The 27,336-nt window shown below is 41.0% G+C and overlaps 1 protein-coding gene across 1 annotated transcript in view; it reads left to right on the forward strand.

The window, feature by feature from the left end:
* The window catches only part of tnmd (tenomodulin), a 76,396-nt gene extending 52,149 nt beyond the window's left edge, over nt 1-24,247 (forward strand). Inside the window, exons 3-6 of the mRNA XM_058076235.2 lie at nt 1,572-1,679; nt 11,248-11,398; nt 13,510-13,616; nt 23,487-24,247. Coding sequence (XP_057932218.2) covers nt 1,572-1,679; nt 11,248-11,398; nt 13,510-13,616; nt 23,487-23,696 — 576 coding nt within the window. The 3' untranslated portion in view covers nt 23,697-24,247. The remainder of the gene's footprint in view (nt 1-1,571; nt 1,680-11,247; nt 11,399-13,509; nt 13,617-23,486) is intronic.
* The last annotated feature ends 3,089 nt before the right edge of the window (nt 24,248-27,336 follow it).

Consider the following 27,336-nt stretch of genomic DNA (forward strand, 5'->3'; position numbering starts at 1 on the left):
GGTTTTAGCAATGGGCACTGTTTCAAATTAATGATGAAACAATAGTCTCCCAAATAAAGGTGTAAAAAAGACATGTTTCTATAGTGGAGCTCAGGGCGCAAAGCAGAGGCATCAAACAATTGACATTTTTTCTACATAACTAAAAAGCGCCCTTGCAGAGGTCCAGCCTTTTTTCCATGTAAATGGGATTGTAAATATTTTTCAGTTAGGTTACAGAGCCTTCCATCGTCTGCACTTTTAAATGTGTTAATGACCTATTTTTTATTTCTGATTCTGGCGGCTGAGCCCTTTTAGTGCTTTTAGACTTGACCACACTAGTCTTTTAGCCCATTTAGAAAACTGTGTGAGTGTCGGGGGGGGCAGTTGTTAAGTAGTTTAGGCCTTATTTGCTAGGGAGATACAGTATCTACTGTGGAACTTGGGGACTCCTCTACGTCCACCACCCCCATTGACTGTGGAGTCCCCCAGGGATCAATTCTTGGGCCCATCCGGGTCCATGCATTTAGAGAAACATCTAGAAAGGTATCTTCTATCACTTTTATGCAGATGACTGCCAAATATACCTACCTACCAAAAAAATGACTATACCTCCCTATGACCCCTTCGCGAGTGCTTAAGCAACGTCAAAAATACACCGCATTCCCACCCCCCCTGCATCAATCAGAATTGATTTTAAAATTGTATTTTTTGTTTTTAAGACATTGAATGGACTGCACCCTCATCATCTAAATTTACACCTCAGCATGCTCATTGTGGTCCGAAGGCCAGCTCCAACAAGTGGTGCCCAAGACGAGACTTAAGACCACGGGAGGCTGAGCCTTTTCTGTAATCTGAATTTGAAGGACCATTTTAATTTGACCATCAATCTTAGTACGTAAAGACCTGGTAACGACGATATCGATATTTCAATATCGATCCACACAGAACTAATATCCTCTTGAGCAGGGGTCCTAATTACATTTTCAGCAGGGTATGGGCATGGTTTAAAAAAAAGAAATGCTGTATGTATGTATGGATATGCATAATCTACAACCGCCCTTCCTGTTAATAATCAGGAGTGATGGGGGATGGACGCATCAAAGTAGTGATGTTTCTTCTGTCATTGCCAAGGCAGGTTTTACAGCAGTCCTTTGAAACAGTGTGTACTTTGTTACAAAGTAACAAAGTCATCTTCTTCTACTGCTGCTTTATTTTGATGAGTACACCTCGCTGTTGCCCCCTGCAGAGCGGAAGAAGTACATCATGAATGAGTACTTCACTAGTGAGACTGAATGGTTTCACTATTTGTGTGATGTTTTCAGGGCCAAATGAAAAGCTGTGGTGGGCCGGATGTGTGTTGTATGTGCAACCTTGTCATTTTCCTTCTATTCCGCTTTAAAGTGCCCACTTGTGATGGTTAACAGCCATCAGTTGTATAATACAGTACAAAAAATAAAGCATCATGTATTAATTTCAGCTCAAACGGGCGCCTTTCAATGCAACTGCCTTACGGCAAACACACTTTGCAGGGACTTAATGAATGAAAGATATATCAGAATTTCTGAGATCTGCCTTTTTCCTTATTTTCAAAGGGACTCACTGGGATCCGCTTTGCCGAACATCAGAGGTGCTACATCAGGAGTCAAACCAGGAAGCTCCCCAGGGCTCCAGAGGAGGAAGCCGAATTTGGCGACTTAGAGGTACGGGTCCCCGTGTAGCACTCCAGAAGCGGCCATGCCTTTGAAGGGAGATAACCAGAGTGGACGCCGCGCAACCCGTTCATTTCCATCCTGTCCCTCTTACTGGGCTGTGTGGTGCCTGTGGATCTGTCAGCTGCCCACAAGCCCACAACCTCTTTGTGGCTCACATCAATTGGTGTTTGCTGTCAATCTTGAGCCAATATTAATTTTTAATCATGTCCTCCAAAGGCTCCACTCAGATAGCCTAAAGGGGGGAGTGTGCAGGAGAAGCCTGACTGAGAAGGATGACTGTAATATGCTTTTTTTTTTTTTTTTTTTTGGTAAAAGTCGTTTTCTTTTCCCAAACTTTAGAGGGATTCATTTGACTTCTCAGAGTGTTGTATCGCTGTACGGTGAACCTGACTGCAAAAGAAATGGAAGAAATTCAATCAATCAAACTTTCAATTTTTTTCCCTCCATGTCACAGTGCAATTCACTGAGTGGGCTGTGTGTTCAAAGAGAAAATCCGTACTTTGCATGCGCCCATTTCCATTTTACCTTGTAGCTGAGAAGAAGAGCCTGGCAAATATATGCAGCATAGACACTACATTCAAAACACAGAAGGCCAAATGTCGGCCCGAGCTAAACTTAAGTCTCAGTTTTAACTTGAAGAACACCAGCGGCATCATCTAGAATAAAAAACAAACCGCGCTTTCGTTTCTCTCTCATCGTTGTCAAGTCAGATTCACGTTTACAAATATTAATTCCCTGGCTGGCACCATATGTCCACATCATTTCTGTCGTCTCCGGAATGAATCATCTGAAGCCAAGACAGTAAACAGGGTGATTTTTGGTAGCTTTAAGTGTGACTGCCACATGGAAATGTGGAGGGATTCTGGTCCTGGTTCAGTGGAAACCACAGTTTAAACGGTCTTTTTAAGCCATGACTTACAGTATGTTGTAGTAAGTAACCATCTGATGATAGAAGTCTGATTGATTTAACTGGACTATTAGCCATGTGCCAGTTTAAAGAAGCAGTACGGTTCTATTAAGCCTGGTACACTAATACACATTACTATTCATTGGAAGAACATTAAAATGTCCCCTTTATAAAAGTACGGTAGTTTACAGTCGTGGGAGGATTCAAAGCCAAATTTCTTGCTGCTACTCTTATCACGTATAGACAAACAACCATTCACACTCACATTCATACCTATGGACAATTTAGAGTCGCCAATTAACCTAGCATGTTTTTGGAATGTGGGAGGAAACCAGAGTACCCGGAGAAAACCCAAGCATGCACAAAGAGAACTCTACACAGAGATGCCCAAGACGAGGTTCCAACTCAGGTCTTCCCGATCTCCTGACAGTGTGGCCTACATGCTAACCACTCGGCCATAATCAATTCATCATTTTTTAAATTGAAATATGTAAAAATCCTCTGATTTCATCGTCTCATTATTTAATTTCCTTAGTCATCCATGAAAGCAGACCTATTATATTTAGCCAAAACAGGATATCCACACATATCAGCTTTGACTTTGGAAAAACAGTATGAGAATTTTTTTCCTCCTTTCTGATTTGTTGTGGACCCAACCACTAACTGTATATATTTGCTTCAAATCTGTTTCTGAAAAAAGAGGCGAAAATTTAAAATGTGTTTTTGAAAATTCCGATTCATTGATTAATAAAAAAAAAAATCAACTAATTAATCAGTTTTGAAAATAATCTTTAGTTGCAGCCCTAGCTTCCACCAAGCGGGTGATTATGACTTGGCACAGTTCTCCGACACGACGTGTCCACTGCAGGCTATGGAGGAGCTACTGTTATAAAATCATTTTTTGCCTCCATGAATTTTTCGGATTTGATGTTTGACGGAAATGATTGCCACATGTCTGTCTGGGTTGTTGCACGGCCAACCAGTGTGTCCAACAAACTAGTGGAGTACCAAAACGAAGCATCTATGCCTTGGTGACTCATTATTGTAAAGAATGGATAGTGGTTCTTTTAAAGTTGGGCCACTATAGACAGATTCCAGTCAGGGAATCCTGTATATTTTATTATGTATGGAATAGTATGGTGGTTGTTTTGTTGTTTTATTTGTTCTCCTTTCAAACACGGCACCTTTACTTTGATGAGGCGTTTACCAACAAGAAAATAAAACTACATTTGTCATTCAAAAAATTCAAAAATAACTAAGGACAGTTTTAGGAGTCGCTAAGTAGATAAGTTGCTTATAAGTAGATAATAAAAGTAAAAATGATTATAGGCATTAATTTGCAAGATAAATGTGTTTCTGGAGCCTGAAAAAGCTAGCATTTGAAGTTGATAATATTACTCTTTCAGTCTAAACTCCTGGCCGCAGTCAATCACAAAACAGGTAATATTTAATAATTCATTTACTTAAAAACGGTGATAGAGTGACGCTCCAAAATTCACACTGAAAAGTAGACGACTGCGTATCTTTTTTGTTCACAGCAATTATTATGACAAAGTAAACACTAAATAGTGGCAGAGATACAGCAAGCAGGTTCATGCAGCCAATTTTCATGAAACTTTTTGGCCTGCTGACCTCAGGGCCAAGGAAGAACTTGATATATTTTGGTGGAAAGTCTGACACAGGAACCATTTTCTTCATAATGGCATAACAGTCCATAACGAGAATCATAATGGCACCGCACTGTTTGTCATCCTGCATGAACCAGCAAGTAGCAGTGTGTTTATCCACCTATGTTTAATGGTCTTTCCATTTTCCACCCCACCATGCGCTGCTCTTAAGGATGTTTTTCCTCCAACTTAACACCGGATGGCATAGGAGAACTCCAGTAACTATCATGGGGGCTGTATTTAGATAGTATCTAATGACCTTGGCCTGGCCTCACCAACAATAGACTGAAGCCTCTGATCCGTCCCTCAGTGAGAATCCTCCCACGTTTGACCCGCACAAGTTCCTCCTCAAGTGGTGGAACACATGAAGCTCACAGGGGTTAAAGCAGAGCACTAATGGCTCCTTGCTCAACCCAGCCTCGGGCTTTCAGCAAGGAGGGCTCAGAGCAACCGCGGCGGGCTTCAGAGTGCCAAGGAAAAACAATGGAAAAATGGTGGAGAAACTGCAGGCGGCAGATAACAAAAATCCAGCCCATACGAGGGCAACACCAGGTGACAAACATGAATTGTTTGCCAGCGCATTCCCCCCCAGCCCCCACCTTTTCAATTTGCCTCTTCCGTGCGACGTCTGAGGGAGTAATCCTTGAGCTTCATTTCAGTCTGACACACAAGTCGCCTTCTACCTCCCTCACTGCCTTTATTGTCAACGGATGCTGCCTGCTCCATTTAACAGTCACTTAATATGGATGACCAAAGCTCGCCCGGCGCTCAAAAACCTCCCACTCAGACGACTGCATACACAAGTGCATGTCCACACACAACAAAGTCCTGCTGCTGCCTCTTCTTCCTCTTCAGATTGCACCGAGACACCAGAGCAGAGCACAACAACAAAAAAGGTGTGATGACAAAAGTATCGACCAAGGTAGAAGTCATCCTTTGAAACAACTCGGGATTTTATAGGGTGAAGACAACACAATATTTTGAAAACTGCATTGGTCCAGGTAGTATAACTGCATTGTATTCATCTAATGGAGTAAATGAGGGTACGGTGCTGTTTGACACCAATGCAAAGCACCACAGGGACGATGCAGGTCAATCAGCCTTAAAGGGATTGTTTTGATCAAAGCCGTGTATTAAATCTCACCAGATGATATGGGTGAGTGTACAGTCATTGCGCTAGGAGTAGAGCACAACAACAAAATAAGGTGTCGTGACAAAAGTATTGACAAAAGTCTAACACACACACACACAGGTAGGTAGGTACACTTGGCTGAGTTCCATACAAGAGCTGGATCCAAAACCAAAAAAACTGTTTTTACAACAACACACATACATTTCTGAAGGTATTAATTTCCAAACGTGCGTATTATTATCCTTGGAGTTTGCAGTGGAGTCGGACTTCAAGGTGTGATACTAGTATAGCTCATTAGGATAACCAAATTAAATACAAACAACCTGAGCTTTGAAGGCGGATTTTTTAAAAGTAGGTTTTGAATTCAATTTTACCAGGCGGCACAAGTCAGTGTATATTCTGTATTAAAAAGAAATAACACCACAGTAGCAAAACACAACATCATTAACCACTCACAAGCACAACCAGAGACATTTGGTACTGTCAAAAAACAAACCAGAGCACAAACACTTCAACAAGCCTTCTGCATTATTACCAAGCTCTGCATGATGGAAACTGTGCCACAAAAGTCTTCAAAGTATGAGTATTGATCTTTTCACTCTTTCACTTTTAAATGCTAGTAAAAGCAAATGTGGTGTTTGTATTGGCAGCAGCCAACAGCCCCATCATATTAGAATAACATTTAGACTGTATATGATTATATTGTATTACTTAACAGCTGGAGTTTAGGATGTGTAAGATAGTAAGATTATTACAGCTTAAATGTTTTGTGTAAAAGTGTCAGTGATAGCGTGTAGTGTCTCTGAATGATGTTGTACTGCTGTACATCTTCAAACTAACTCTGTTGTTGGCTAAGTGGTGCCAAGCCAACGCACCAGTTAGCCAACAACAAAGTTTGCTTTTGTTTTTTGTTTTTTTAATGGGCAATGGAGACGTGGAGAAAAGCATGATAATGTCTAGGGATCGACCGATATGGCTTTTTTCCGGCTGATGCCGATTTTTTCCCATCACCCTTACCCGATGGCTGATTTTGCTTGGGCCGACAAATATTTAATAATAATAATACATTTTATTTGTATAGCGCTTTTCAAAATACGCAAAGACACTTTACAGAAGAATGGAGTTGAATAAAAGCAAGTAAACAGAGTAGAAGACACACCAAAATACAACATTCATTGGTTAATACACAGTTAAAACATGAGTAAAAGCGGGACGGGGCACAGCAGTCACATATAAAAAGTTAGATATTAAAAACAGATTTAAAGAGGTGGGTTTTTAGTTGTTTTTTGAAACTGAAATTTATTTAAATGTAAACACTGAACACAGTAGGATTCAGCTTTCTTAAACACACATTTATACGGCATTATCAACTTTAAAAGGAATAAATATTCAACCATGTGCAAAACATTTCTGTCGTAGTTTACGTTTTATCTAGTATCGATGTGATGACTGCTCCTCCGCAGCGTGACGCGGTGCGCGTCCGCCTCCACACACACAAACACATCACACTGACACAATTTAGTAAGATATATAAAACATTTCTCTCATCATTAAAGTTCGTGTTGTGCACGATAAAGACCTCTGACAAGCAGACATGGATGCTCTAATTCAATATGTATGTGTATGTGCATGTGAGTGCGTGTGTGTGTGTGTGCGCATGCTCGGAGAGAGCGCACACACGTCACACGACACGCATTTAACCTGAGCCCGGCGTTCGCTGACTGAAAGTCCTCCAAACACCATGGGACTGAATTGCCAAGGTTGCCATTAAAGCGGTGTTGGTAGCAGCTGTACATATTAGCCTCCAACTACATCAACAGCGCCCTAATTCCAACGGTAGGCACTTTCAGACCCACAAACTAAACTATATTGTAGCGTCGCTAGGAGCACTTCCGGGTGTCCAGCGTGCTTTGCGGCACCGTCGATGTAAATAGTTGGTCAGTTTGTAGTTAAAGTTGCATAGTTGTTCATTCTTGTTCTGCCCAACTAGTGAGAGTGTTTTTATTCGTCTGTTGCGTTTTCAACTAAGCTTAACTGTTAGAGGCTAAATAAATGTTAAAAACGTACCCTTGTTGTGATGTGGTGGCGGGGTGCTGTGACTGAGTGTGTTGCTGGGTCCTGCGGCAACACATAGCTGCCTGGCGGATGCCTGTCTGTAAATCATGTGGCAGAAAAATATATCGATGAACCCACGATATATCGGCCGAACCTTAATTATGTCCCAATGTAAGAAAGACTTATCACCACAAAATCAGCACAATATCACCTCAATGCAAAACTGTGTTGCCGCTAGCTGTTAGCTAGCTAACAGATAAGTAACTGCGGAAATGCTTTCAAGACACTGAAAGGGCATCAAAGAGACCTTGTTGAGATAGTTAGCTCAAAGAGCGGCTTAAAATCATATTGCTACATTTAGACAAAGCTGTGGATGTAAACTTCTCAATTTTAAGTGAGAATGTGATGTAATGTACATAATTGCCGTGTCATTCACCTGCTGCCACTCCTCCATCTTGGAGCTCCGCCTCCTGCCTGATTACACACAGGTTACTCCTCACCTGATTTCCTGCTTCCTATTTATTCACTCTGGTTCTTCCTGTTGGTTGCACTCCCTTGTCACGTCCTTGCACTCCTTGTTATTGTCCTGCCTGGTTTTTGACCCCTCGTTCCGCCTGCCGTTTTTGGATACCTTTGCCTTATTGGACTGAATCTTCTTGTGTACCGACTCCTGCTCATGTATTGAACCTTACCTTGTGAGGTGCTTGCCGACTCTGCCTTGGAGTCCTCCTCTCCATGTCGAGTCTTGACAGTAATTAATTGCAATTATTGCCTGAGTTTGCATGTTCTCCCCGTGTGTGCGTGGGTTTTCTCCGGGTACTCCGGATTCCTTCCACATTCCAAAACATGCTAGGTTAATTGCCCATAGGTATGAATGTGAGTGGGAATGAGTGTCTATATGTGACCAGTCCAGGGCGTACCCCGCTTCTCGCCCCAAGACAGCTGGGATAGGCTCCAGCATACCCGTGATGGATGGATATTTAATTTGATGGTTGGTGACTATGCTGCTGACACATGATAGAACATGAAATGCTTCCCATTGACCTTGTTGCCATGGCGGTTGCCATGGTAGCTACAATGGAAAGTAATGACCTGAGTGTGACTCATATCCAGCGTATAATGTACAACAAGTGACTATTAATGGCTTTAGAATGACAACAGGTTTGAAATTGTACTGCTGATATGACTATGGCCATCACGGTGGCAATATAATAATTCATAGCCTCGTGTGTCACATAAAAAAGCAGATATGTACAGTACAGCTCCTGGGTGCCATGGTGAAACGGTTGATGATCTCTGGCGAAAAACGAAACAGCAGCACTTTAAACAATATGTTATGCACAATGTTTCCCCAATCGGCTCATGCTTGCAGGAGAGGGTAAATTCATTAACGACAGTACAAGCAGCCTATAATTAAGTCAACAGCACCGAAGGCGTAAAGTTGTACATACACCGGCAGCACACTTCACCAAACAAATTACCGTTATTCCCAGGGTTCAATAGTTGATATGAAAAAGTTGGCTGTGCCCTCATAATACATGATTAGTCAATAGCCAAATAGAAGGACCTTGGCGAAGTGTGCATAAACCAAAGCGCTGTAATCATGTTGTCTTTGTTCTTGTCAACTGGCATTTAGAAATCTCTGCCCCAAGCTAAAAGGGCTGACCTTTTAGCACGCCTCCCCCTGGGTGCCCCCCCACCCACCCCGCCCTCCAAGCTATTGCAGTCCTTTCTCAACTGTGAAGCCCAAGTCGTGTTGCGAGCCTCATGTCATGACCTCCATTTACTTTACGAAGAAGACTTCATGCGGCTTCAGCGGTTAAGAGGTCCAATTAGAGAGTGTCCGCTTTGTGTTCCTCCAGTTTGACTTTAATTTCCAACACTTGACCGGCTTAATGATGCCGGGGTCCCTCCCACTTTCCCCTGCTACAACCCCCCCTTTGCCTGCCACCCACGGCTCTTACACTGCAAAAAGAGGCTTGAGATGTGCAAAAAACTGTTATTAGACCGGAACTTTCAAAGTCAAAAGTGTCCCCAAAGTAATGCAATATGAAGTTCAAGTTCTGAAAATATATTGTACAAAAGTCAAACAAAACTGGAAACATGACATTTGAACATCTCAGCTCATATTTAGCTTTATTTTTGGCTTTTTTGTGTGTTTTCTCTTGTGTTCTTCCATCACTCTTGGTTTTATTGGATTTTTAAAAATTATATTACAATGATTTTATTCACAATAAATAGAAGTAATAATATCTAATTTCATTTAATAAAATGTAAACATTTTAATTAAAAAATATCATTTTATTGATATAATATAATTAAAATTATATATATTTTACCCGTAAATATTCTACACAACACTTACAATTCCAGCAATACCTGTAAAACGTCACTAGGTGACCGCATCGCTCTGCAAACACCTTCCTGTTCTTTCTCCATTTTGTGCCAAGCATATAGTGATAATTAATTTTACTTTATTTTAGTTTTATTATATAGTTTTACCTTAACATAAACATTGTCTGCACAGTTAAGTTAGAACAGAAGAAATGAATGGGGACAAAAAAGGGATAAGGTAAGGAGAAAAGGTTGAATCGTTGGTGGTAGTGGCCTGCAGGCTGTATTTATTTTCTGCTAATATATACCAAACAGAAAGGCATATTTGAAGTTCTGTCCTTGTTTGCAACAGCGGGTCACAAGCGTGACGCTCGATTACAAACACAGCTAATTTTTAATGACGGGGGGGTGAAGGGGAGAAAGGCGTGCGACCCCTTATAAATTGTTCCTGCTCTCCTGACTATAGCCGCGAGGAGACGAGTGCAAGCCTAACTAATGTGCAATTAAGCTTTAAACTGAGGGAAAATCACCTTGTAAAAACATTTGTCAAGTGAACTGTTCTGGCGGGCTAATTATCGAGGGACTGCAAAGACGGGCTCGTTGTTTGGTGTGTTGGTGGTGTTTATTAACATATACACTACATGAAGTAAATCAATATGTGCACTGTGAGGATGGAGGCTTACTAATCCTTGTCATATGTCTCTATTAGACAACAGTGACATGTAGCCGCTATCATTAAGCAATAATAGTTTACTTTACAGCTCATGAACTACAATATCAACAAATTAAGCCTGGATGCCAAGCCATGCATCGTGGTGGAGGAGGGAGGAGGAGAAGCGGTGGAGAAGAAGAGGAGGAGGAGAATGCAAGGCTTTATTGTGTCTGTCACATTAAACCATTCTGCCGCCACACTTGTAGTAATGAAGATGACTTCTAAAGTCATTTGAAAGTCAAATCATCACTGTCTGTGAATTTCAATGATGTGTAATAGAAAGAGCATGCCGCAGGCTTGATGGAGGGAGTCGGGGCAACAGGAGTCAGGAAGTCGACACCTTCACCTCACACATGGGATCTTTTAATCCGAGATCCCATAAATATGAATAGATGCTTCATTCATCTGGAAGCAATATTCACACTTCCAGGTGCTTGATAAAGCATCGAAAGGTGGATAACTACCGGGTCAATTGTGTAAACCCCTCATGTACTTGTTGGGATGCTGTAGCAGTTTAAAAGCAGTTTAAAAGGCACATTCAAACAAGTGTTGTCTGCTGTTATGTGAAAAGAGGCTTACAATGCAAAATTGTGCAGTCAATTTTGTCCTCCTCTTCTGTGTCTGTGCTTTTTATACAGGAAAATAGTCGAAAAAGAGCTTTTCCAGACAGTGTATTAATGAACCAATAGTAGATGCTATTTTGCTCACAGCATGTGTATTTAAGTGTGTGTATTTGTGCATACTCGCAGGCGGATGCTGTGGATACTAAGGTGGAGGACTCCCAAGTGTGGATTCCAGCTGAGGAACCCATAGTTGACCCGACGTTCCTCTTCCAGTCCAAGATCTGGGAATTCTGCCAGGAGCTGCCCATCCACTGGATCCATCCCTCCCCCGTGAGCGGTGAGGCATAAGGAAAGGGGACGGGGGGGTCTACTCAGTGCAAATGCTCTCTATTACCAGCCTGACAAGAGGGCGTGTGGATGTTTGTCCATACAGGATGCAACCTCTACAAACTCTACAAACCATAAGTGCTTCAATTAGATATCCATCAATCAATCAATTAATTAGTCACATATAGCCTGGCATATGTGGTCTACAAACTCAAAGAATGGGTCAGATACCACTTACAGCTTCATACAGGGCTCTACATTAAAAACAAAAATGACTTGCCCATGGGGAATCCTTAAGGTGAGAACTACAGTAAAGTCTCGTTATATCGAGATCGGTTATAACGAATTACTACTTATTACAATACTATTTTCATTTCCCGGCAAATTTCTAGTCTTTTATGATATAATTAGTTCCGTTAGTACGATACCCGGTTATTATGATAATCCGGTTACTACGATGCCCTTTTCATCTCCCGCCAGCCAATTTGGTCTGCTTATATCGATACAAAAGCAGCTTAAATCAATCTTTGCTTAATCTTTGCTTTGCTTTCAATACCAAAAAAGAACACGGCGAACGGCTGCTTCCAGTCAACTTTATTTTTCACACTTCCACCACCAGAGCACAGCACACACACCGATTCCCGCATTTCCTGGTTCACAGGTCATGCTCAACCCGCCCCACATAGCTGGCCAAACACATGCCTGCAACAGAAGAACCAACTGACATAGCATACACACCTATTCCAACGAAGACACAAGCGTACAAATACATGTATTTAATTGTGTTGTATTCAGATATCTTTTTATCGCTTGCAATAATCACTGTTTTTCATATGTACATGCTGGCGTTCGTTGGTTCTTCTGTTGCAGGCATGTGTTTGGCCAGCTATGTGAGGCGGGTATATGGATAGTCCGGTTATATCGGTATTTTTTCCGACTCCCGAGAATATCGATATAACGAGACTTTACTGTACTTGCCCGAACTTGCCCCATGTAAAATGAAAAGACTGCCATAATGATATCATCTCATTTTTGTGGAATCTCAAATAAAGATGAAATGATTATCATTTCTTGTGGTTGTTTTCCTACATAGATCATAACGTTGCATGGAAATCTGGATTGTCAAGATAAATAAAAGTAGCAGTCATAGTAAGCAGTGATATTTATAAGTTGTGCACCACAATGAAACATTATTGAATAGACACATTTGTGTACTAGTAAAGTGTTTTTAATCCAGAAAAAAATGCTCAACGGTCAAACAATAATTTGTGAAGCAAAGGTGAGAAAAATACACAGAGAAATGGAAGCGCTAGATTTTGTAACTTGTGCAAAATCAGCACTTGGTATTGGATCTAATGGGTGGTGTTTCATTGTGACCACTTCAAATTGTCACAGCAATGTGATTCACTCACCTGTGCCATCATTTGATTTGCTAATAAAATACCTGTTTAGGAGGCACTGCTTCATCACTTTTTGCTGTTTTCCTTCACAAGTTGTTGAAGAATTAGACCATGTTGGCAGGGACGCCATGATAGATGTTTTCCTAGTCAAACCATCGCTGATTGGTTGATGGCCAACAAGAACGGGTGTGGGTATTGCAAGGATTGGTTTGCAAATTACCACCGGAATTACGCAGTCCGTGTTTTACCAACACCCACCAAGAACATCTTCGACCTCCCACCCCCACCACCACCCCACCCTGGTGCAAGTCTTTGAGTTCTTATGTCATGTTTTTATTTGAAGGTCATTCTGATCAAGCTGTTTTCCTTTCCACTCTCTCATGCATTCCAAATCATTAAGTTAAAACAATATCACATAGATTGCGTTTTGAAATTTTGTAAGCAGTACCCTCTCTCCAATTATTATTATTATTATTATTATAGCCCCATCATCTTTAAGGTATAGATAAAAAAATGCTCCAGCTATAATCTCAATCTCAATACTAATGGTACTAAAGTGTAGGCAGTAAAAGCACTACTACCACTGTGAATATTCTCATTCATCCACGTCACTGTATTCTCAGTAGGCCCTGAGACTATTCATAGATTTGTTTTTATGCTTTTCCATCAGCGCTTGAGGATTAAAAACAGTATGTAAACATCCCACCTCTTTATGGCTTAGATTCGGACCTGCAGGAGGAGGTTGATCACCTGGACGCCCCCGAAGCAGAGGTCAAAGGCCATCGCTTCACCCGTGAAGTGGCGTTCCAAGCTCCCGTCAACGACTATGTAAGTGTCGCTCTGCTGCTCCGTGACATCCGTGGACCCCCACCGCCAGATACAGTGGAGCCACTTCAATTAGCTCCGGCTCATGCCTCCACTTTGTCCCCCGTATAAATTGCTCACTAATTGATGTTAAAACTGACTTTGTGCACCAGAGGGCACAGCAATTGCTCTATATATCTGTTTAAGTAAGGCCAGTTCATTGAAGACTCCCTTAATGTCCCTCCATTAATTGAGAGGAACATCCAGCCTCTCTCCAAGGCAGCAAATTGTGCCTAAAGCACCTCTTAGTGCCTTTTCTCACTTTGCTTTTTTTCCCTCTTTGAGGCGCGCACACACACACACACACACACACACACAAAAAGCGCGCTCAAGGTCACTCGCTACTGCACAGATAAGTTACATTTATTAATAATGCTTTAATTATCATGAAGGGAAAAGACAGACGGCGTGTTTTGCCGTGCTGCATTTCAACCACTCAGCAGTGCGTGATTAATTATCCAGAAAAATATATTACACACTGACAAAGGAAAGCACACTACAAACCATAGCTGACACACGGTATGCACACACACACATTGCACATTTATCACTAACACACCAATAGCACAACAGCTAAGGCTGTCTCTCTAAGGCGCCCACAGGAAGAAATGAGACTTCCTGTAATGATGGCATTCATCAGGACCAGTTCCTGCTCACAAATCCTTGACTGTACGGACTTAGAATTTGTACCAAAGATTAAGAACTTGATCATATTCCTCACATTATGGCTGGAGTTCTTTATTCAGTGGCAAAGGTAACGGTAACGGCACAGCTCTGCAAAAGTGTGATAACGATATTGTCTTTCTTTCCGAAGATGATCATCAACTTACAAGCTACCGACCACTTTCCTAATTACCACAATTTTTTTAAATGATCGGAAAGTTATTCAACAACAGATTGGACAAATGTATAAATAAGAATTAATTACTCACGGACAGCCAATACGGATACAGAGCTAATATTACAACCTCCATGGCACTGGTCGAAATTACCCAATACCGCAGAAAGTTCACAGCTGGATTCATTTTGGATTTGGATTCATTCATGGATTTGACAAAAACTTAAATACAAAAGGTATGGAATCAGAGAAAGTGGTTAGCCTGTAGGCCACACTGTCAGGAGATCGGGAAGAGTTTGATTCTTAAGCATCTCTGTGTGGCGTTTGCATGTTCTGTGATGTGTGGGTTTTCTCCGGGTACTCCGGTTTCCTCCCCCATTCCAAAAACATGCTAGGTTAATTGGCCACTCCAAATTGTCCATAGGTATGAATGTGAGTGTGAATGGTTGTTTGTCTATATGTGCCCTGTGATTGGCTGGCCACCAGTCCAGGGTGTACCCCGCCTCTCACCCGAAGACAGCTGGGATACCCGGGACCCTCGTGAGCCTAGAAGATGGATGGATGGAATCGGAGGGTTAGTTTTGAATCGGGTTACAAGCTACCAAGCAAACAAGAAGCAATATGTGAAGCTACGAGAATACACATCTGCAAGCTTGTGGAGTACCCCAGGGTTCAATCCTGGGACCAAAACTGTTCAACTTGTATAATAATGACATCTGTAAAGCAGCGTAAGTTAACTCTTTTCTTAAATTTGACAAAATCTAACCACCTTAGTAATAATAGCACACCACTTTGCACGTTTCCTTTCATGACGAATGCAACAGGAAAGAAGCAGGAGCTTTGTGAAGTTGTTTCAGGCTGCACCTTCACTCACTCGTACTGCAGTTTGTGGCAGGTATTGCACACATGAGTCACGTTTTTAAAGTACCTCCAAATTACTGAGCCACTACCTTTTCTTTTGTGACCCGTTCCTCCACTGCAGACATTGTCGCTCATGTTTGTTGATGAGGCTTCTGTTCCGCCCCTCCTTTATCCTCCTTCATACACAGAGGGGGGGGCAGGAGCCCGGCTCAGTGACGCACTCGGGCGCAGTGCATGCAGAGTGAGTGAGTTGCAGTGCAAATCCAGTCTATATTGATATGATGATATGCTTGTTTTTGATATTGTGCTTAATAGAAATAGCCATATACAGTAAAGTCTCGTTATATCGATATTCTCGGGAGTCGGAAAAAATACCGATATAACCGGACTATCCATATATCCGATCCTGCGCCGAACTGCATTAAAAGTGGGCGGATCTTTGATATGGCATGTAATTTTCTCCTTGAGTTCATGGACTGCGTATCTAGCATGCTTTTGTACTACAATAAATTTTGTACTACAGTAAATAAAAATAAACTTACGCTGTAGTGATTACCGGTTACCGGGACATAATTCACCCCGGAACTATCGATAGGGAAGGTGTTGCCACCCGGAGGGGTAGGCGCGAGGGACGGGTGTTTTCCGCTGTGTGTGCTGCACTCTGGTGGTGGAAGTGTGAAAAATAAAGTTGACTGGAAGCAGCGTGTTCGTTCGCCGTGTTCTTTTTTGGTATTGAAATCCTTAAGCAAAGATTGATTTAAGCTGCTTTTGTATCGATATAAGCAGACCAAATTGGCTGGCGGGAGATGAAAAGGGCATCGTAGTAACCGGATTATCATAATAACCGGGTATCGTACTAACGGAACTAATTATATCATAAAAGACTAGAAATTTGCCGGGAAATGAAAATAGTATCGTAATAAGTAGTAATTAGTTTTAACCGATATCAATATAACGAGACTTTACTGTATTATATATTATACGTCGTAGTGAGCCACGAAACTGCGATCATTTGTTAATTAGTGAGGAATCGATGATCAAAACGACATGTAGCAAGGAACAACTGTATCGTCAAATTGCGACCAAAGTTGGCACACACTTTTAGGGACCTAAGAAAAATATGGCCGCAATCAAGCAAAACATCCTTGCAGCGGCGCGTGCAACTAGCCATAAGTCATGGACCATTTGTGTACTATCACTACATGTTACACAAAAACTGCTTAACCTAGCTTCTTCGTCAGTATCCTGCTACATTGTCACCAAGCCCACCAAGCCATATTGAGGCACTGAAGGGCAGGCAGCGCTCTCTGTTTGCGAGGGTGCGCCATATATGTCACACAACTCATGTTAAATGTCCACTCAAGTTAAATGTCCACACAATCCATCAGAAAACACACACTCACATAAGGCGTTTTCTCCCTCGGGCATGGTGCACATTTGTGAAACATGATACCGGTTTGGCTCCCTGTGACAGGCTGTCAGATATATGAAGATGACCTTTGACACAGCCGTATGCGGATCACACTCTTTGTGGCCCAGGGAAACTCCAAAAGGAATAAGTGCCACCTGACACGGCTGAGGGGATGGTGCCGGCGTCCTTGACCCAATGCTCTCAATGCAGAATGACATCACCCACACAACCTCCAATGGAAACCTGTGTGTGTGTGTGTGTGTGTGAGTGTATTTTCCTGGCCTCTCACCCCCCCAGCTACTGTTCAAGCATAACACTGAAAATAAGCTGTAGAAATTCCAACGCATCAGCGCAGGGAGCCTCCAGAGAAATCTTTACAGTGGCGCACCAAAGCTGCTTATCACTCGGGTGAACCGATTTAGTTTTTTTTTTTACAGAAATAAATAGCTATCGCCTTATTCAATTACATCCACCTCACTGCGGAGCACAGTGCGACGCAGATCTGAGATCAGACTTTATATTTTGCACCCATTCAACGCAGCACAGTGAGCGTGAATGTTATCACAGCTGTTTTTGATGCCAGAATGAAACTGCAGTGATGTTGCGGTACATTTCCTTTTATAAGACGTACAGTACAAGCATTATGCTTATGGTGTGTGTGTGTGAAATAAAGTCAGCAAGTGTGCAGATAGGAACAAGGAATGACATGGAAGCATGGGGGACCTATTATGCCTTTTCTATTTTTCTGAACTATGCATCTTTTAATAATGTATTTTGGTGTTAAAGGCCAATGTATCAAATAATGAGCTTTGTACATTTGGAAGTGATCCGTGAAAGAAGTTTCTTCTAACACCGAGTTCTACTGTCAATGTGATCAGGACTCCCTATATGGGCTACAGATTGCCTGGACTGACTTATGACTTATGACACAGACTTATGTATCTGGAAGTTCTCTGGAGCGCTGGGGAGGGCGTACCTAGAGGGGGGCCGGAGGTGGAATGAATAAAATAAACCGTTTGGGTCAGAACCAGTCCATGGAAATACTGAAGAAAGAGGTGCAGAATCTGGAAGCTCTAGAAAGCTTTCTGTGCAAGTTCAATACGAAGCACTTAAAAAAATCAAACTGAAAAATATTTGCAATTACTTTCCCCGGAAAAGTGCTGATACTTTTTGTAAAAGTCTGATCGTCTTCTGTTCTGTATGAATATACAATCGGCCCTCATTTACCGCAGTTAATTGGTTCAATTTCTGAGAAGTAGGCTTTGTTACTTATCTTCCTTATTTATAAATTGAATATTTTGAGAGCATATAAAACGTGTTTAAGAACTTCTAAATATGTCTTTTTAGCATTATTAGAGCCCTTTAGACATAAAATAACAATCCCATAGTCACTTTTACACTTGGATTTCCAATATAGTTGACATAATATTTAGAGCTTTTTAATCAAAATGTAAATAAAATTAATCAGTTTTCTGATTAATTATGCTTAATTATCACTATTTGCAGCAATCGTGGGATAATGTTAGTTAATGCATTCAAGGACCAACAAATAAAATATTAAATATTATTAATTAATTAATTAATGTTAATATTTTATATATTAAATTTGATGTTATTTGCAAATTAATTTTTTTTCAGTGTTTTAGTTTTTCATCATTACCCAATCCCAGTGATTGGGGACCCCTTTCTTGCTTGGGGATCTGATTTGTCACATGAAAATACTGTAAGAATGCCACATTTATAGAACTGGCGTCTTGTAAAATCAACGTCTACATCAGGGGTGTCAAACTCATTTCGCATCGTGGGCCACATACGGCCTAGGGAGATGTCAAGTGGTCCGGACCATTAAAATTATACCATACTCTGCTATAAATAACCAAAATATCATGTCTTTCCTTTGTTTTGGTGTAAAGAAGCACAAGAACATTAGGAAAATATTGAAATTTAATGAACTATCCTTTTACAAAACATTTCATGAAACACCTCATATTTCCTTAGACAAATGTGCAATTTACTTTTATCATTCACAAATATGCATTGCAACTGATCCCACTGATTGTACAAAGGCACAAAACTTTAATTGGTACTGAAAAATATAGTAATGCACTTTAAGATTAAATGAGACTTTTAAAGAAAGGGATTTTTAAACCACTTATACATACGCATATAAAATCTAAATGTAATCCCTGCGTACACCTTACAAACTAAGGAGAGTGATTTTAAATGTGTAATGAAGAAAGTGTTCGCCTGTCCCGTTCGTTGTGATGAGTCTCGTAGTGGCGTCGAATATTATATTCCTTCAATACCGAAACTTGTTGCAAACACACCAAGCACAAAGGTTTTCCGTGCATCTCTGTAAATAAATAGGACGTGGTCCATTTTTGTTTGAAAATTCTACACTCCTTATCTATTTCTCCGTTTGGATAACGACATTTTGGCTAATGAGGGTGCCCCAAGAGGACAAAGAGGGAAAAAAGGCTAATACAGTAAAGTCTCGTTATATCGATATCGGTTATAACTTATTATGATACTATTTTCATTTCCAGGCAAATTTCTAGTCTTTTATGATATAATTAGTTCCGTTAGTACGATACCCGGTTATTATGATAATCCGGTTACTACGATGCCCTTTTCATCTCCCGCCAGCCAATTTGGTCTGCTTATATCGATACAAAAGCAGCTTAAATCAATCTTTGCTTAAGGATTTCAATACCAAAAAAGAACACGGCGAACGGCTGCTTCCAGTCAACTTTATTTTTCACACTTCCACCACCAGAGCGCAGCACACACACCGATTCCCGCACTTCCTGGTTCACAGGTCATGCTCAACCCGCCCCACATAGCTGGCCAAACACATGCCTGTATAGAATCTATACACATGAGAGAAACCACAAACGCAGTTGGTTCTTCTGTTGCAGGCATGTGTTTGGCCAGCTATGTGGGGCGGGTTGAGCATGACCTGTGAACCAGGAAGTGCGGGAATCGGTGTGTGTGCCGTTCGCCGTGTTCTTTTTTGGTATTGAAATCCTTAAGCAAAGATTGATTTAAGCTGCTCGACATTGTTCTATACTATAGAACAATGTCGAGTCCATTATTGCCCACTTTTAATGCAGTTCGGCGCAGGATCGGATATATGGATAGTCCGGTTATATCGGTATTTTTTCTGACTCCCGAGAATATCGATATAACGAGACTTTACTGTATTTGCCAGAGAATGTTGCAAGAGCTCACTAAAGTTTTGTTGCGATGTAGACATCTTCACATGTACGCAAATCACATGTAGCAAAGGCAAGCTAATGGCTCTTACTCTTCATTAACGCTGCTTGTTTGTGAGCGGCTGCCTCAGATTTCCCAAGGTGAGCCATTCTTATCACCGCGACGTTCCCACCAGAGGAGCCGACTCAAAGCCGCAGTGATTAATATGTACCCCCCGTTTTAAGAGGCTACCTCTGATTAATTGTCTTTAAGGTACAATGCTGCCTTTTGGCTGTTTGTTTGATTTGTTTCCTGGTGCGCCGTCATTTGAATAAAAGATTTTCTCTCTCATTCTTTTCTTCGCACAGCAGCACTATTTGGTTCAGAGAAGCAAGCAGATGAGATGATCGTTGGTCCACTGACGGCTTTGCTGTTGTTTCCATAACAGATTGTTGACAGCAAGCTGATGACCTGAAACTTGACTGAAACAATAAATCATTAAAAGCCTACCTCTGCATGTCATGCCAATGAATCAAACACGCCTAACCAAGATATCATCCGCCGTCACACATTTCTGTGTCTTTTAGGTCTCAGGAGTTTGCAATTTTGCTCCATTCATCAGAGCGCGCATCAACAGGTTTTATGTAGGTAATGTAATGCTTGTGGGAAAAGTAAAAAAGACTACAGAAATGAAAACAAAAACAACATTTAGAGAAATATTTGTAAATATAGTATGTAAGCCGCCCTGAACTATAAGCATCAGTCATTGTTGGATGATAGATGACAACTTTATTCGTCTCCAAGAGAACAACATGACATTGTATGTTTTGTTTTAGATGGTCTATTGTATGTGTACTTCTATTTATTGACGTATAGTATAAGTGACTGGATATAATGTGTACTCCTGTGGCAATATGTACATTGAGTACATTTTACTTATGGCCACTTTGGGAACTGCTGGATTTTACACACTATTTCTGCTGGAGTTAATGCTCTGGATTCCATAAGAACCACGGTGCAGTGGGACCAGGGATCTGCCTGTCATCATAGTACATCCTGGCAGATGTAGGGATGTGACAACAATGGTGGCAGCACATAGTTTAGCTGTTTAGTGGTTGACTATGGCATATTAGCATATTATTAGTCACAACAAATAAACACAAGTCATGTAGTGTTCTTGTTGCTTTACATCAGCTGAAATACTGAAAAAAATCTCCTCCCACTCTGTGTGGAAGTGGTTTCTTACTTCTTCTTACCTTCTTACCCACTCTGTTTCAAAGCTATTCGTATGCTTAGAATACAAACTGGTTCGCTTGGTAGGTGGCTAAGGTTAAAGCGCTGACCATCTCATGTGTCACTTCAGAGACCACATAGCATGCGCATAAGCGGTGCACAATGTTGTGTAAACATCGTGTATGTATGCCAACTCCATGTCTGACTGGCTGTCTTGTAAAAAAAAAAAAAAAAAAAAAAAGTAACGTCATAGAATGGCTGATGTCAATCTTTTTTTTAATGCCATGCAATTGACCCGCATTATGTTCGAGATCCAGGACTACAACAACAAGGAACTTTCCCAATGGTTATGATGGATTATTATGTTTTTGTATTGCTTATCATGTATATTATATTAGGTAATAAAAACATAAAGGTATATATATGTATTATATATATATGTGTGTATATATATATATATATATATATATATATATATATATATATATACGTATATGTATATGTAAATGTGCCATGCCTACAGGGCTCTAATGATATTAAAAGCTGTAAACAAAAACATTCCTACTTTGCTGAAATTCACTTATCGCAGTCGGGTCTGGAACCAACAAAACACGATAAACGAGAGACGAGTGTACTCGGTAAACAAATAGAGTGCAGCCCAACCTTTGGCTAGCAGGAGTCCTGCATAGCCAGGATGGTGCCAAGGAGAAGCCAAAACTGGAGTGTGATTTGTTTTAGTACTTAGTACTAAAAAGAACTATACAAATGAAATGTCATATTGTTGTTGTTATTATTATTATTTTTTTAAACAGGACAGCCAAAACAGGACTTGGTGGTGTCATCCTGTAGGTCTTCCTCTCACTCGTTCCCACGCAACAAAATCCCTCTGTGTGCGTCTCGCCCCAAAGATTCTCTGCTAGCTTATTGTCTGAATGTGAAGCCAACGTGGATCAGCGACATCCTGATTATCTCCGTGGATCCATTTACTGAAAAAGATTGAAATGAGGTCCGACGTGGACCGAGGGCGGTGGAGTTTAAGTGGCACTTCTCAGAACCCCATTAGGCTGTGCTTTTGATCAAAGGCCCAGCCCCTACGAGTCTTCCAGGGCGCAAACCAGCCAGCACAATGGAAAAAGCCAAGGGCCATTAAATCTACCTAATTTACCTTTGGTTTGGGCTCCAATTGGCCCCTCCATAAATTCAGAGGCAGCCAGCGAAGAGCAAATGAAAGAATCCTTGTTAGGCGATCATTAGGCTTGCTAATTGCTGCAGGAAAGTGACACATACTTTAAGTCAAGGTCAGGGGGCGGGTGGCAGTGCTCTTAATTTGAATGCCGTATGGGAGGTGTGGTCAACATTGGCGGGTGCCAGCCTGGGTGTGTGGGTGTCGGAGTTATGAGGTCGGAGATGAATGGAATAGTCTAATTATGCTGGTTACAAGAGAGCTTCGATGGACGATTGCACCGCGACAGGTAGATGGTGACAATAATGAAAAATAAAAGATTTGTCGAGCTGCACGGCGGTCGAGTGGTTGGCACACAGGCCACATAACTAGGAGACTTAAGTTCAATTCCACCCTTGGCCATCTCTGTGTGGAGTTTGTTGTTCCCCCCATGCATGCGTGGGTTTTCTCCAGGGACTCCTCCCATGCTAGATTAATTAGCCACTCCAAATTGTCCATAGGTATGAATGTGAGTGTGAATGGTTGTTTGTCTATATGTGCCCTGTGATTGGCTGGCCACCAGTCCAGGGTGGACCCCGCCTCTCGCCCCAAGACAGCTGGGATACCCGCGACCGTAGTGAGCCTAGAAGATGGATGGATGGAATCGGAGGGTTAGTTTTGAATCGGGTCACAAGCTACCAAGCAAACTGGAAGCAATATGTGAAGCTATGAGAGTACACATCTGCAAGCTTGTGGAGTACCCCAGGGTTCAATCCTGGGACCAAAACTGTTCAATTTTATTTATTTATTTATTTTATTTAATGACATGCCCTGTGATTGGCTGGCCACCAGTCCAGGGTGTACTCCGCCTGTCACTCGAAGACAGCTGGGATAGGCTCCAGCAGGCCCGCGACCCTCGTGAGAGTAAGCGGTAGAAAATTAATGAACGAACAAAGATTTGTCTTTGAATAAAAGTAAAACTTCGTTTTTTATTCTAAATATCAAAGCTACTATACTTGAGCCAATAAGGACAATAAGTCTTGAAGAGTTACTCAACCGCTTCCACAGAAATGCACCCTGGTTTGAACAAATGTTGGTAGCACCGACTGAGTCTTGAGTCTGCCTCCCCTGCAGAGAGCCGTCGGTCTGGAGCTGGACAACCGCCTGGACGAACGCGGCTACTGCTGCCAGTACTGTCAACAAGGCTACCGCTTCTGTCGCCGCTACCACGTGCCCCTGGGCGGCTTCAACCCGTGGCCCTACTACTACCGAGGAGGCCACGTCATCTGCCAGGTGGTCATGCCGTGCAACTGGTGGATCGCCCGCATGCTGGGGAGGGTCTGAGGGCAAACGCCTGCCAAGTCCATTCTTGTTGTCCACGCTTTGATCCATCTTTCCACACCACTTGTGAGATGAAAGCAGACCGTCGGCTGTTAATTACTGCCTGAGCTGAAAGTCGGGTCCTGGTCAGACTAAATGCCCCCCAGGACTTTTGAAGTCTCTCTTCAAAAGCATCCGCCATTTATCCTCATTATTTACATTTTTATGCTGATTAATTGTTATTCTGATAGCATGTTAGCTTGGAAGACTGATATGAAATATTTATGGAAGACGTCGTCTGATCTTTACTCCATGGGTTAAAGTACTGTAAAGTGTGCTAGTACACACAGTACTCGCAGTAGTGATAACATGTTTGACGAGGACTTTTTCATAAGTATTATTAAAAAACATTTGATGCCTTAAACTGATCCTGTGTGATGCATGCCAGCATGTCAAATATATGTTGATATATTTTACAATATCAATAGTAATATTTAAGTATTATCTCTGAATATTCAACTGTATTTCTGTTCCTTCAATAACAATTAAAATCAATATCCCTTACCTTTCTTTCATCAGTCTACATTCATTAGCCAAAATTCTTCCAAAATCACAAATTTTGCATTAAATTTATTGTATTTTCTGATCAAAAATGCAAAAACATCAACTAAAGGAAATATTTTTGTGTTGAACTAACAACTACACAGAAGACGATAACAGAAAAGTTATAGGATGTCAAGTCAGCTTTTTGTTTAGTTTTTTGTTTATGAACCCCAATCTTATAAACCCCAAAATGAAGCCGACTTTGAAGCCGAAGTACATCCCAACAATTTTACTAATTCCTAATTGAACATTATTATAGCATGTTTAAGGGATTTTTTCAAATGAAGATGTATGACCTCCCCATCAGTGGGTAGGTGTCGTGCTACCATCTCATGTAGTCAGCAGGGACTTTTCCTCCACTACGTCCCGTGAGTCCAGTTCTGGGGTCTCATCTATAACCTAGGTTCCTAAAGTGGGGTACGCTAATTGTCATGGGGGTACGAGTGCGTTTGAACGCCTCACAGCACAAGGAGAATGGAGCAGAAAGGAGACAGAGCGTGAAGTTGTTGCTCTGTGTGCATCATAGGAACACAAAGGTACGTTTCATGATTATTTGATGTGTGCAGCAGTGAAACCTGTCACCGTGTGGGGCTCCATCGTTGGTCAGATACTACTTTATCGTTATTGTCAAACTTTCGCCTTCAATTTGGTATTTAATGAATATGCAGACATAGACAATAGCCATTGCGAGAGGGATAAAAAGTGAAGTTCAAATGCAATCCATTCAAACGGACGGATGCCAACATCAGACTGGAATCAACCAACTAGTTATATTCAATATGTCAAACTAATTAAGGTTTATGTTTTTAAGTGTGCGGGTTCTGGTTGAATGTCTAAAGGTGTACGCGACACTTTTGGAACCACCATGGAATTCTGACTAAAAGTTTCCGACAACTATATACGCCAAAACCGCCCCACATTCCGCCCTTTCCACCCCTCCACTTCACCGCAGAAGGTCAACGCAACCCTCATGAATGTGGCAGCCATACTTAAAGAGCCTTACGATGGTCGCTGTCATTCCGAATAACGGCTGATGGGGAGACGACAGGACAAAAAGCGGACTTTGATGGAAATGGAGGTGGCATAACCAATATAAGAACGTTTTTAGTGCACATGTTTGTGCATTTTACATGAATATAAGCTTAGCAAAAAGTCTTTATTTAAAAGTGGATGAAAATGAATAGCTGTAATTTCAGATGATATTTTCAAAACACAATCCAAGGCTGTGGTAAGACCAATAAACGTTGCTACTACGTTGCTACACACTTGACATACGTACAATACAAAGAACTGTCTGTTTTGATGAATTGTCCCCAAAAAAGATAGCACTTTGCTATGTGTCTTGTAAACTTAAACCCTATAGAATTGTTTAATTGACGTTTAAGTGATGTTTGTTATGATTGACATGAATGAAATAGATATTATTCACATGATGGGATGGAATATTCATGTATCTTTTAGCTTGGATATTACACTCATTAGCACATTTGTAGTCATTTGGGGGCCCAGGGCAACCCGACTCAGTGGGGCCTTCCACATCCTTTTCTTCATTTTTAAAATGTCGGCTTTGTCTTGAAACCTGACACAAGGCGCATCTTGGCTCATTTCCTCCATTTTCTGGCAGAGTTGTCAACTCTGAAGTTTTAATGGGAGGTGTTGTCCCCTTTGCCCCATTCGGGAGAGCCAGCTCTAGTTTGGGGGTCTCTGGAAATCTGGGGGCCCCAGGCAATTGCCTGTGTTTGCCTAATGGTAGGTCCGCCCCTGTTTCTATCATGACTACATAAGAATAAAAAGAGCAACTTGGGGCATCCTGAACAGGATTAGAAAGCAGATTAGCGTCGATATGAATCCCAGATGGAACTGCCAGAAATGATGAAATGAAGGTAGTTCAATGGTTCAATAACTACTGCATAAACATTGGAGCACAACTGAAAGGATCCCAAATTTCTTTTCCGTGATGGAAGGGAATGAAATGACAGAAAAAAAGGAAATAATTGACAATGTCAATGAATGTGAAGCAATAGCATCAGCTGATGGTAACGGAATTGAAATGAAAACAATAAAAAGACATTCATACGTTTTTATCAACTTGAATGTCCATCCCTTATGAGGCAAAAAGAGGTGATGATGCAACTGTACACTTCTAGATGTCCCTTTGTCGGCACTTTTTAGTCATAAAAACGGTCACAAGGTGGCACAAGTGAGAGCTCGACATGGATCATTAGCATGTATTAACAGTCCAGGGGTGGGCAAACTACGGCCCAGGGGCCACATCCAGCCTGCCAAGTGTTTGAATACGGCCCGCCCAATCTTTCCAAAGTATTTCATTTAAACTCAACATACAACCTGGCATCATGGCCTGAGCCAACCTTTTGATGGTTTTATCAATTTTGTTTTTTGACATGGTCTGTTGTTTAGAAAAAAGGGACACAAGCACATAATAATAATAATAATTATTATTATTAGATTATTATAATTATTATTAGAACTATTATGATTATTATAATTATTATATTAATGCTAATTATTATATTAATTATATATAATATTATTGTTATATTTGCATATTTTACATAATAATAATATAATAATTATTATTTTAATTTTATTGTAATTATTATAATATTTTATTATTTTTAAAATATGTAAATATAAATATAAAATAATAAATAATAATAGCAGATTGCATGACAATTTTACAGATACAATAATACCAGGTGAACTGTTACGTGTAAAATATATAGTCTGCCCCCCCCCCCGTAAATTTTGTCATATCAATGCGAGTCAAAAAGTTTGCCCACCCCTGCGCTAACCCTAACCCAGGAAGGAGGAAGTGGAAGAGCGTGGAGGAGTGTTGCATGCAAAAAGGTACGCATTGGAGGGAAATTTTAACGCACACACAGTTTTAGTTCCAAATGTGAAAATTGTACAATAATTCATTGGTATTTAAATAAATTGGTATTTGGACTTTTTTGTGTTTCTAAATGATTATATTTATAAATAAGAATTAATTGCTCATGGATGCATCTTCCCAATCTGTCAGGATGGAATTATAATTACG

Source organism: Doryrhamphus excisus, linkage group LG23 (genome assembly GCF_037039965.1).
Source record: "Doryrhamphus excisus strain RoL-2023G ecotype Guam linkage group LG23, RoL_Dexc_Guam_v1.1, whole genome shotgun sequence".
Classification (NCBI taxonomy): Eukaryota; Metazoa; Chordata; class Actinopteri; order Syngnathiformes; family Syngnathidae; genus Doryrhamphus; species Doryrhamphus excisus.